The 13,138-nt window shown below is 38.7% G+C and overlaps 1 protein-coding gene across 8 annotated transcripts in view; it reads left to right on the top strand.

Annotated features, from left to right (window-relative positions):
• rbfox1 (RNA binding fox-1 homolog 1) overlaps positions 1-13,138 on the top strand; it is a 154,424-nt gene that overhangs the window by 51,625 nt on the left and 89,661 nt on the right. For all 8 annotated transcript variants that reach the window (XR_003296687.1, XR_003296686.1, XR_003296685.1 and 5 more), the window contains exons 5-7: positions 549-641; positions 6,268-6,328; positions 7,880-7,933. Coding sequence is in view for 5 of the 8 variants with exons in the window: in XM_026324789.2 (XP_026180574.1) it covers positions 549-641; positions 6,268-6,328; positions 7,880-7,933 (208 nt within the window). In the remaining 3 variants the exon portion in view is untranslated. The remainder of the gene's footprint in view (positions 1-548; positions 642-6,267; positions 6,329-7,879; positions 7,934-13,138) is intronic.

The raw sequence follows: 13,138 nt of genomic DNA, 5'->3' as shown, positions 1-13,138 counted from the left end.
ACACCTGGCGGCTGAGCTGGGGAACTATGAGCCGCCTCTTGCCTTGGGCAACTCCATAGCAGAAGAGGTTCCAGCCCCTCTCAAGGAGTTAAGTTCCAGAGCCCAAGCCGTGTGTGGAGGTGAACCCGACTATCTCTCTTTGGTACCGTTCAACCTCCCGCACAAGCTCAGGCTCCTTCCTCCCCAGCGAGGTGACATTCCATGTCCCTAGAGCCAGTTTCATTATCCAGGGTTCGCGTTGTTGAGTTGTAAGTAAGGCCGTAACGGGGCCAGTGCACTGTGTATCAGCCGGTGGTCGAAGGCATACTTTACCAAGTAAAAATTATTTCAATTGTAAATGTTAGAAGGATAAACTCAACAGATAGTGTGATTAGGGTTTTGTGAAGTGTCAGTTTTCTCTCCTGTTATGTTTTGGTTATGTAAGTAGTAGCAGAAAAGTGTGCTATCGATTCTGCTCCTATTGACATAAGCCATTGTTCACTGTGATGCTGAGTATAATATGTACAAAATAATGTGCACATTGTTGCCTCTCTCCATCCTGCTTATAGGGTTTTGGATTCGTAACATTCGAACATAGTGTGGACGCTGACAGGGCCAGAGAGAAATTACACGGCACTGTGGTAGAAGGTCGTAAAATAGAGGTGAATGTCCACAAATATTTCTTTGCTCTTCCTTCCTTCTTGCTTTTCTTATTTGTGAGTGTACGTGTGTGTTAGTGTACTTGTGTGCTTCTTTGTGTGTATGAATGTTTGACAGTCTACCGCCACAGACATTGCTGTCTTTCTCATCAGTCACGTCATTTCTTTTTCCCTGTGGAGTTCTATTTACCCAAACACAAATAAATGTTGACATGTAACTAACATGACTTTTGTGGAAATACTTTGCTTATTTATTTTTCTTTTAATTTTATATTGTCAAAGAAATTGGTCTTATACTTACTTCAGAGATCTGAGTTTAAGAAAGTGCAAGGATTGCTTTGGATTTTGGTCAATATTGTTCTAAAGAAACGTTTTTTTTATATAATGTGTTTAATGACGTAAAGAGCTTTTTCCCAGGAAAAAAAATTGTCACATCTTGCTTATCCATGGACAGAGGAAGTACTTAAGAATTTGAAGACACCTGGAGAGTGAAATGCAAGGTTCTTAACTAATCGAAATAAGTAGCATGGCATTACTTAAGCGCTACAGTGGGTACGGAAAGTATTCAGACCCCTTTAAATTTTTCACTTTGTGTCATTGCAGCCATTTGCCAAAATCAAAAAAGTTAATTTTATTTCTCATTAATGTACACTCAGCACCCCATCTTGACAGAAAAAAACAGGAATGTAGAATTTTTTGCAAATTTATTAAAAAAGAAAAACTGAAATGTTTGGGGTCTTTTGTGCATATTTACACAGGCAGTAAGACCAGGAATCTAAGACCAGAAGCACTTTAGCAAGCTCATTCTAGCACTAGTTAGCAGTTCCACTCTAAGTTTCTCACTGTATTTCTAAGAGGGATCCCAGCCATCCTGCAAAGAAATTTTACCCAAAGTTCATGACCAAAGATGAGCTTAGACTGGTAAATATACAGCTTTTTTCCAGGCTTAGCTATGTTTTGACTTTTACAGTCTAATACAGCATTTTAATTTGCAGAGTCACCAATCCATCAGTTGATCTTTTTTGCCATCAGAGTCACTTGTTAACAAGACCAAGAAATATTCAAACTCTTTCACATGTCCCACTACCTCCACTAACAAAGCTGGAGTTACAGGCCTGCTCTGACTGCACTGATTGGAGTGTTTTTGAAGCTGCAGCCACAGGCCTCAACAAACTCATTGATACTGTGACATTTTACAACAGTTTTTGTGAGGACATGTGTGTGCAGACCAAGACCTTCTGCACATACAGCAACAACAAACCATGGTTCACGCCCCACCAAACATCAGGAAACTGCACCAGGTCAAAGAGGAGGCCTACAGAACTGGGGACTGGTCTCTGTTCAAGCAGGCCAGAAACAAGCTAACATAGGAGATCAAGTCAGCTAAAATGAGCCACAGTGAGAAGGTAAAAAACAGCTTCTCAGCCAGAAACCATATCAGTTTGGAAAGGACATTCCCCAGTGGTCTTCTCCCTCTACTCTAATGATTGGACATAAAAAGACCCTTCTGTGAAGTTCCTGAAGTATGCAGATGATACCACAGTCACTGGTCTGATCCAGGACAGTGATGAGTCTGCATACAGGCAGGAAGTGGAACAGCTGGTCCACTGGGGCAGTCAGAACCATCTGGAGCTGAACTTGCCCAAGACAGTGGAGATAATAATAGACTTCAAGAGAAGCTACAGACTCCCTCCCCTCTCACCATCCTTAACACCACTGTGTCTACTGTGAAAACCTTCAGGTTTCCAGAATCCACAATTTCTGCATGTATCGGGAATGGACAAGAAAAGGCATACATATGTCTGATAAAAGCCTGTGGTGATTGGCGTCACAAAAACTGCCTCCTGCTGAACACCTCTTAAACTAAGGAAATGGTAGTGGATTTTCAAAGGTTTAAGTCCCCTCCTTATCCAGTCAACATCTGAAGTGTGGACATTGAAGTGGTGCCAGCCTACAAATATCTAGGTGTGTACCTGGACAACAAGTTGAACTGATCCCTGAAAGCACTCTATTAAAAAGGGCAGAGACGACTTTGGAAAAGTTGGTCCCTTTTGACATCTGCAGGAAGATGCTGCACATGTTTTACCAAACTAGGTTAGCCACTGGGCTGTTTTAGGCTGCAGTCTGCTGGGGAGGCTGCATAAAGCAGAAGGATGCAAGGTGGCTGAACAAACTGGTGCAAAAAGCTGGCTCAGTGACCGGAGTGAGGCTGGACTCAGTGGAGGCTGTGGTGGAGAGATGCACACAGATAAAGATGAACTGCAGTGTTACTGACTACTTTTACTACTTACTTACTACTTTCACTATAAGACTACTTAAAATTCCCTTCAGCAATAAAAAATGTTTATATAATCTCATCTCATTTCAAAGATTTTTTTACTTAGTTATGTAGACTTTGCAAAGCCATTTCAGCCATTCGCCATCCACATGTATACCATACTGTAATGTGTTGAACAACTGACAAGGCAAAACCACCCTGGGAAATTGTTTCTTCATCAAGTTTGACATTTTTGAAGTACAGGTTTCTGATGGAACCATATACTACAACAGGAAGCTTTGGCAAGAACAATGAACATTCAGAATTGTCTAAGGATTCCAAGATTTAGTCCAAATTTAGTCTAGTCCCTTATTTTATCCTTTGCTGACACTTGTACAACCCATGCTTACTTAGTATGTGGGTAATATGTGACCTGTGTCTGGAGATAGGATTTTGCAGCTGAATATCACAGGTTAGGCATACTGTGTTTCTGACACAATGTAAACTATCAGGAATGTGTACTTGCAAAACCTTACCAAATGGCACCACTTTCACACTTTTATTCTTTTTTGGGGGGGGGGGGCTAACATCATTAAACACAGATGTCATTATCCAAATAGCATATGTAAAAACAGAGCCCATGTTCATACCAGATAGAAATGGTCAGATACAAAAACCACAAAACCCTGATTTTACCTTGTTGCCCAGCTTACTTACATTTACAATAACACAAATCTTACTTGTAATTTAATTAAGCCAATCTTGGAGTCCTGACTCCCTTGACTCCCTTGACTAGGTCAAAGTTAAATGTAAGGCTAATTCAAATTATTTTTGTGTTTCCTTGCAGTGAAGTTATGTTTTTAAAAAATATACTTTGTAATGTTGGTTCCAAAGGACTCTATGGTACCTCCATAATGAAGATAGATTTTCCAGACAAAATGATCAAAGTTATGCTTTAAGAAAACTAGTTAACTGCTTGTATTGAGAGAGCTTAAAGAGAGAGTTTGTGCAGTGGAATGATTGCAACATTTTCTTGGCCTCCTGAATAAGATGCTGCTTATTCCTTTCTCATTCCCTCCTCCCCCACCATCCTTCAACAGTAGCTTGTTTAGGGCCCCATCCAACACAGTTACAGCGGTAACAGTACACAAACAAGTAGGAGGGGCCAAAAGGTTTGGGAATGGTAAGTGTGGGCAAGCAAGCCATTCTGCCAGCATTTCCTCTCACTCTTCCTCTCTCTTTGGAACGTTTGCAACGCTAAAACTCGTGACATTTCTTTTTGAATTGTGGTTGAGTTGTTGCTCTATATTGACATAAATATATATTTTATTGCGTGTTAGCGTGCGTGTCCATTCACTAAGTGTTTCTCCTGAAGTTGCGTGTGCGAAAGATACTGAGATATGAATCCGTTTGCACATCTGAGATTGTTGGAAACCCATTTATTCATTTATTTTACTTTAGAACACAATGCACCCTCATTTTATTTTACCCTGTTAGCTGTTTTTTGAATGGAAATTTTGGTGGAATGATTGATTGACTTGGTTGTTTTATTTTAGTATATCTGTTTTCTTTGGTTGTTTTTTTATCTTAATAATTATTCCTGCAATGAATTAGAGAGGCTGTTGTCTGAGTGTCAATGCTTTGTATTGCTTTAGTCACAACAGTTCTTCTCACCTTTTAAGGTTGACTGGATGTTGCATAATGCTCAACATATTCTCTTCTCCCCTTCCTCCAATGACATTTTCTTTCTGTTCTCCTCCCCATTGCATGTATCTATAAATTTACAGAACGTCATTTTGCTAAATGCATCTGTAGTTTTACTGTTGTCTGTATGTTATTGAAATGGGACTATAACTGGGGAGAGCATGCAGGAAAATATGATAAGACAGAAAATATGCAAAGAAAAACTCTTTGTTTTGGATGTGTTTATAAGTGTTTCTGAATGCAAAAACACATAAAAAACACATGAAACACCCATGACAAAAATGAAATGTAAATGACATGGGTGTTGTCATGACAGTGTATTGCTTTCTTTGTTTACAATATTAGGAAACTTTGCATGCAATTTTTTTCTACAAGTACAGCACTTACTATTGACAATGTAGTATTATATAGAGCCAGGATGATGGCCTTAAACTTTGGCACTGAAAAATGAGACTTGGCACTGAAAACAAGACAAGAACTGAAAAATAACATTGGAATTGGCAAAAAAAAAAAATATATATACATATATATATATATATATATATATATATATATATATATATATATATACTGGCATTGAAATACTGTTGAATAATACTGAAAAAAAATGTTTTGGTTTATCTTAAGTTAATTTAATTAAGTTTTTTCCAATGCCAATTAGTTTTTTTTAAGTGACAATCTTCTTATTTTCAGTTGATGTCAGTGTTTTTCAATGAGTTTTTTTTTTTTTTTCACTTTTCCTTCATTGTGTTTCCTGGACGGGTGGGTTTAGAGGGGCGGTGCTAAGAGAAGTGTGATTACTGCATATTCAGCAGCATCTAGGGACATAATTCAGCAAGGAGAGGACATCTGCTTCTACACCGCTGTCCAGTTTAACAGCTCTCATGAATATAGACCTCTTTCAAATGGCTTCCAACTGGAGCTCCCAAACTTTAAGTCTGTCTCTTTCCTGTCCTGTTTTTTTTTTTTTTTTTAATGACAGAATTGAGCTGGTTTGAAGTTAGCTTTTAACTAACTAGGCTATCTTAATGACATTTTATACTGGCTGGCCGACGTCTGCTGGAGCAAGTGCTAAAGTTAACATATATCTTAATGCGGTGTCTTAGCTAGGTAGCTGGTTAGCTAACCTGTGGTTAATGGTAATGTTAGCTAAGTCTCCCATCTTGTGGTGACATTTCTGGCTTTAGTTCAGGGGCCAGTGTGACTACTGCTGCTGCACAAGGGCTCACAAATGTACTGACAGAAAATATGTGGCAGCCTTAACCCCCAGAGTTAATGCTTAGGGTTTGTACTGAGTATTAACTCAGAGTTTGTTGATCCTGCTGCTGTGTACTGCCAAACATCTGCCAAAACAATGTAACATTATTAAACTGATTAAATGCAGTTAACTTCATACCAGCTCAATTCTGTGTGGAAAAAATCAGGTAGAGACAGACTCATTTACAGTTTGTGAACTCCAGTTGAATTCTAGTTGAGTTGATAATATGCAAATCACCGCAGTAACTTCCTACTTTAGCCCCGCCCCTCAGAGCCATCCAATCCCATGCTCAATTTTTCAGTTCTGGTTTTGTTTCCAGTGGTATGCTATTTTTCAGTACCAAAGTTTAAAGTTGTCATTTTGGCTCCATAGTATTATAACTTATGGAGTTCTCTCTTTAACTGCTGTAGGTCAACAATGCAACAGCCCGAGTAATGACAAATAAGAAGACTGTAAACCCATATGCAAATGGTAAGGCCATGTCAATGTTTACAGTGCCTATGAAAATTATTAACTTCCTTTAACAGGACACATTGAAATCATCAATGATGCACCCAAAAGATTTTAGAAGTTACATATTTGAATTGCGCTCACCTGTATATAATCCAAGGGTTTTAATTGAATGTAGTGGAAAAAAAACAAAACACAAACCATACATCTGTAACAAGAATGCCAGTCTAATAATAACTTGTTACTGGTGGTGACATGCAGGGTACATGCAGGCCCTACACTAGCTTGCCCACAGACAAACAAATCCAAATGGGGGCATTAAAGGGAAAAACTGCTGTAGGCCCCACATGCCCATGTTTACTGGGTGTTGTGTCATTATTACCACTGCTACTAGAGGTCCCATAACATGCAGTGATGATTTGCATAGATTTACTAGAGGGAGATCACATCAGACCTAGCAACTCTGAAGGAATTCAGAGGCTGAAACTGGAGAAATTATATGTGGGATAGATTTTCTTTTTGGCGAAGTTCTTTGCAAATGAACAATAAATGAATCATAAAGAGAATGTAGTCAGAAGTCTCCTTTAATGATTATGGGTGGACCCAGGTCCAATCAACCCACTGAATAGTGAGAAATGAAGAAAGAACCATTCACTCTTCTCTGTAACAGCATTTTTACATGGAATGGAGGGCAGGCTCGAGGAATTTTATGGGAGTAACTGCAGATATAGACAACAGTGAAGACATCAATGTGGCTTTGGGCAGTCTTTGGGAAGAACTTTCACTAAAAGCCCCTTCAGCTAAATGTTATCTCAGTCTCATCAATACCTACTATAGGTTTCAGAGAGCAACTAAATAATTTAGAACAGTCAATATTTTTTCATCACTATGCATATAGTGAGGTACTTTGCCAGTCACAGTATTTAGTATGGCAGCATTTTCTGCCAAAGATCTATGTTCTAAATGGTGAGTTAGGCAAACATGTACATTTGTAGTTTATTTCTACTTGATTTTTGATATTAAAGTATATTTTCATTTGTCAAAAAGACACATTAACTCTATAGTAACTCTGTATTTTCATAGATCACGCTAGAAAGCCAGCTTCAGACTTTTTGTTGATGCTGATTTAATTTATTACCGTCTTGGACAGAAAGTGCAATACTAAACCAAATGCTTTCTACTATCGGCTTTCTACTAACCAAATGGTTTGAGCTACTTAGTTTGGAAATTTTGTGCTGCCTAGGAATTTTCTACATATCCTTCATTTAGGGTAGCTGTTGTGTTTTTATGTCTAAATTCAGTCAATACTAGATATTTTGAAAATTGTATAAATGTATTACACCATTCAAAATAGCTTTATGTCAGCAAGGTATAATCTATAAAGTAAAAAGCTTCACTCTGTTGATTAAGAATTTGTGTGATTTCAGTGAATTCTAAACATCACAATATATCCACAGGTTGATTATAGCTCATGCTGAACATACTGGGCAGATAAACTAATAACACATAACACCCAAATCCTGTTCTGTTTCATCCTCTGTCTCTTTTGTGTCTTACTGTATTTTGTTTCAGGCTGGAAGTTAAATCCAGTGGTCAGCGCTGTCTACAGTCCAGAATTCTATGCAGGTAAGAGGACATGCCCTTCACCATTTGTCACTAACTTTGTTGTCATTATCTTCCGCCTTCTCTTTTTTTTTTTTTTTAACCCCACCCACCTTGGTTACCTCTTCCTAATCTGCTTTCCTTTTAAGCAACACACAACTAGGCAAAGTCTGCATGTAGCCTGAGAACTATGATGAGATGCACAAAAGTAACATGTTTCTGCTGCAAAGCAAACACAGATTTAGCAACCCCCCAGCAACCAGACAGCCACTAGCATTCATCTATAACAACTGCCCAGCCTCCATCCTGTTATTAACCATGGTCAAAAATACCTGGATTGTGTGAAAAGCACAGAGAGGCACAGACAGATAAAAAAAAAAAGTGTGGTAGATGAGATGAGGAGTGTAGGGGACCAAGTAGGCATAGACGAAGACACAGGCAAAAATATCAAAAAATGGTATTTGCAGTAAAACAGTATTTGCCCAAAAGAAATAGGCAAAATAACTTAACTTTATAATAACATGAGCTCTTAAAACAGATCAAAGAAACCAAACTGAACTCAGGCTAAATCAACTTAGAAAAATTAAATAACTGTGTAAGCTAATTAAAGAAAACTGACCAACAGACTAAACACAGAAGGGGATACATATATAGTGGCTGATCAGACCACTTAACACACACAGGGGATAACAAAGGAACATAGACTACCAATAAACTACACACACCAAATAAACATTAATTAAAGTTTATTTGGTGTATTAATTCTTATATCACAAATGAAATATTAACCCAACAAATATCTGAAACCTTTAATATAACTTATACAAATAAACAAACCTCCAAGACAAATTTCCCAACTCCCCCTACAATGTGGCCAGCACTTAGTAGAGTCCAATTGGCCACTTCTATTTAAGTGCTCTACTTCCTGGAGTGCATCCTTTGTGTGAGTGACCCATTCTTGGAATTTGTGCTCTGCATTTAACCCACCCAAGTACACACACACAGCAGTGAATACACACACACACTGGGGAAGTGGGCAGCCAGTGCTGCGGCACCCAGGGAGCAGTTGGGGGTCTGGTGCCTTGCTCAAGGGTCTCACCTCAGTCATGGTATCAAAGGTGGACAGAGGGCTGGCTATTCACTCCCTACCGGACCTACTGTCCACATGCAAAATAAATATACTGTGTGAAACAAAGTGTGCTTTATTTGTGTAATCTGTGAAACTAACAATAATGTTTAAAGTACATTGAAAAACTAATTTTCAATAACATTAATCTCAGCTGTGGGCGGCCATAAGTGCGGCCATGACAAGTAAAGGAAGGTACAGGACAAAAGTAAATGAAATCTAATTTCTGCAAGGACATTCAAATTTATGAAATATATTTTGTAAATTAAAATCAATATTTCCAGATGTTTGATTAATTCACCCCACATTCTTTTAATTACAGAATGTTTTTTATTCATTTAATTTTGTCTCACCTTTCAAGTACTGAAAATGTCACTGGGGTGTTTGTTTCATGTAAATGTTGACATGTGCAAAGCATGTGCAACATTTTCAGGCTTTTTCTGTATCTGCAGTAATTTGTTAATATTTTATTTTATTAATAGGCTAATAAAGTCATTCAGCATAGAGATGGAGGCTTGATCTTGTGATTAATTTGTTCAAATGTTTTGAAAGAAGAGCGGATTAAGGCGACATGCACATACAGTGGTATGAAAAAGTGTTGGCCCTCTTCCTGATTTCTTTTTTTTTTTTTCACTTTTTTTTTCAGATCAAACTAATTTAAATTTAGAGCTAGGGCCTTTCTGTGTGGAGTTTGCATCTCCTTGTGTCTGCATGGGTTTCTCCACGTACTCCTGTTACCTCCAACAATCCCACGAATGTGACAGAGAATCGCCCATAGGTGTGAATGTGAGTGTGTTTGTCAGTCTCCATGTGTCAGCCCTGGTGATAGACTGGCGAGCTTTCCAGGGTGTACCCCATCTCCTGCATAATGTTAGCTGGGATTGGCTCCAGAAACCCTGGATAGCAGGAATAACGGGTAGATAGATAGATGGCTGGACATTAACTTAAATTTGTATACAACCATAATTCCAAAAACGTTGGGATGCTGTGTAAAATCTACATAAAATCAAAATGCAATTATTTGTAAATCTCATAAAGCCATATTTCATTCACAATAAAACATAGAAAACACCAAATTTAAGTTTAAGCTGAGAAAATGTGCCATTTTTTAGAAAAAAATAAGGTAATTTTGAAATTGATGGCAGCAACACATATCAGAAAAGTCTGCACAGAGGGAATAAAAGGCTGGAAAAGTAAGTGGTACTAACAAATAAAAGCTGGAAAAACATCTTGTAAATACTTAGGTTAATTGGCAACAGGTCAGTAACATGACTGGGTATAAAAAAGAGTATCTTAAAAAGTCAGTCTCTCAGAAGTAAAGAAAGAAAAGATGGGCAGAGGTTCCACAATCTGTGAAAAGCTGTGTCTACAACTTGTCAAAAAGTCTCCGAATAATGATCCTTAACATAAAATTGCCAACACTTTAAATATATCATCATCTACAGTATATAATATCATCAAAAAAATTCAGAAAATCTGGGGAAATCTCAGGGACGAGGAACAAGGCAGTAACACAATAATAGGTGCCTGTGATCTTTGGACCCTGCCTTTCACCAATTGAAAATATTTGGCACATCTTGAAATGAAAAATACAACAAGGACCCAGGACTGTTCAGCAGTTAGAATGCTATATCAGGCAAGAATGGGACAACATTTCTTCCCCAAAACTTCAGCAACTGGTTTCCTCAGTTCCCAGACATTTATAGACTGTTGTTAAATATTAGTCAAACACACACAAACAAGTAAACACATGCAGTTTTTAAATGAAGGTTTTTATTAAGGGAAAACAAAATCCAAAACTACATGGCCCTGTGTGAAAAAGTGTTTGCCCCCTAAACCTAATAACTGGTTGGGCCATCCTTAGCAGCAACAACTGCGATAACTTGAGTCTGTCACAGCGCTGTGGAGGAATTTTGGCCCACTCATCTTTTCAGAATTGTTGTAATTCAGCCACACTGAAGGGTTTTTGAGCATGAACCGCCTTTTTAAGGTCATGCCACAGCATCTCAATGGGATTCAGGTCAGGACTGTGACTAGGCCACTCCAAAGTCTTCATTTTGTTTTTCTTCAGCCATTCAGAGGTGGACTTGCTGGTGTGTTTTGGACCATTGTCCTGCTACAGAACCCAAGTTCGCTTCAGCTTGAGGTCAGGAACAGATGGCTGGACATTCTCCTTCAGGATTTTTTGGTAGACGGCAGAATTCATGGTTCCATTCATCACAGCAAGTCTTCCAGGTCCTGAAGCAGCAAAACAGCCCCAGACCATCACACTACCACCACCATATTTTACTGCTGGTATGTTCTTTTTCTGAAATGTGGTGTTACTTTTACGCCAGATGTAATGGGACATACACCTTTCAAAAAGTTCAGCTTTTGTCTCGTCAGTCCACAGTATTTTCCCAAAAGTCTTGGGGATCATCAAGATGTTTTCTGGCAAAGCTGAGACGAGCCTTTATGTTCTTTTGGCTCAGCAGCAGTTTTTGTCTTGGAACTCTGCCATGCAGACTATTTTTGCCCAGTCTCTTTGGTGGAGTCATGAACAGTGATCTTAACTGAGGCAAGTGAGGCCTGCAGTTCTTTGGATGTTGTTGTGGGGCCTTTTGTGACCTCTTGGATGAGTCGTCGCTGCGCTCTTGGGGTAATTTTGGTCAGCCGGCCACTCCTGGGAAGGTTCTCCACTGTTCCATGTTTTTGCCATTTGTAGACAGTGGCTCTCATTGTGGTTCAGTGCAGTCCCAAAGATTTAGAAATGGCTTTATAACTTTTTCCAGACTGATACTCAATTACTTTCTTTCTCATTTGTTTTTGAATTTCTTTGGATCTCGGCATGATGTTTAGCTTTTGAGGTCTACTTCACTTTGTTAGGCAGGTCCTATTTAAGTGATTTCTTGGTGTGGTAGTAATCAGGCCTGGGTGTGGCTAGAGCAATTGAACTCAGGTGTGATAAGGTTAAGTTATGTTTTAACAGGAGGGGCAAACACTTTTTCACACAGGGCCATGTAGTTTTGGATTTTGTTTTCCCTTAATAATAAAAACCATTTAAAAACTGCATGATGTGTTTACTTGTGTTATCTTTGACTAATTAAATTTGTTTGATGATCTGAAACAAAGTGTGTCAAACATGCAAAAAATAAGAAATCAGGAAAGGGGCCAACACTTTTTCACACCACTGTAAAGACATGTATTTCTTAAATGTTAGATTCATATAAAAAAAATTTCACTCATATTAGTGTTTTCATTTAATTTTCTTAGAAATCTCTTTCCAGAGTCACAAACCTAGTAATGAAGTTATTAAACCACATGATCACAGAAAAGGTGATTCGACTGAAACTTATTGTGTTGCTGTCACATAGACCATCAATTCATCCATAGTGTCCTTAGGGTCACAGGGATCTGCTGGAGCCTATCCCAGTTCTCTTTGGGTGAAAGGCAGGAGTACACCCTGGACAGGTCAGCAGTCCATGACAGGGCAACATCGAGACAAACAACCTCACACACTCACACTCACTCCTATGGGCAATTTAGAGTCACCAATCAACCTGACATACATCTTTTTGGACTGTGGGTTGAAACCGGAGTACTTGGAGAAAACCCACGCAAGCACGGAGAACATGCAAACTCCACACAGAAAGGTCTATAACGGGTTGCGAACCTGGGACCTGTGAGGCAAGGGTGCTAACCACTCAGTTACCATGCTGCCCTTGTCACATAGCCCCCACCTGTGAATAGGTGACACCCACCAGTCAAGCCGGATTCATAGTCAGGGCAAGCGATCCGGCTATACATATCGAGTTTTTTATTTCTAGTACAACCTCTGATTTCATCCACTAATATCACCTGTATAATAGTAAACACATGTTTTTTATGTGATCAATCTATGCTTTATGTACCACACAGTACCTGTGTTTATTCTCGCATTTGGTTTGTGGTATACAGCAACATTGAGCAACACCCACTGGTTAATATTTCTAAAGTTCTAAAAATCTAACACATACATACAGATGTGGACAAAATTGTTGGTACTCTTCCATTAAGGAAAGAAAAACCCACAGTGGTCACTGAAATAACTTGAAACAGACAAAAGTAATAATAAATAAAAAATA

Source organism: Mastacembelus armatus, chromosome 8 (genome assembly GCF_900324485.2).
Source record: "Mastacembelus armatus chromosome 8, fMasArm1.2, whole genome shotgun sequence".
NCBI lineage: Eukaryota > Metazoa > Chordata > Actinopteri > Synbranchiformes > Mastacembelidae > Mastacembelus > Mastacembelus armatus.
The sequence above is the reverse complement of the archived record's forward strand: the minus strand, read 5'-3'. Positions and strand labels throughout refer to the sequence as shown.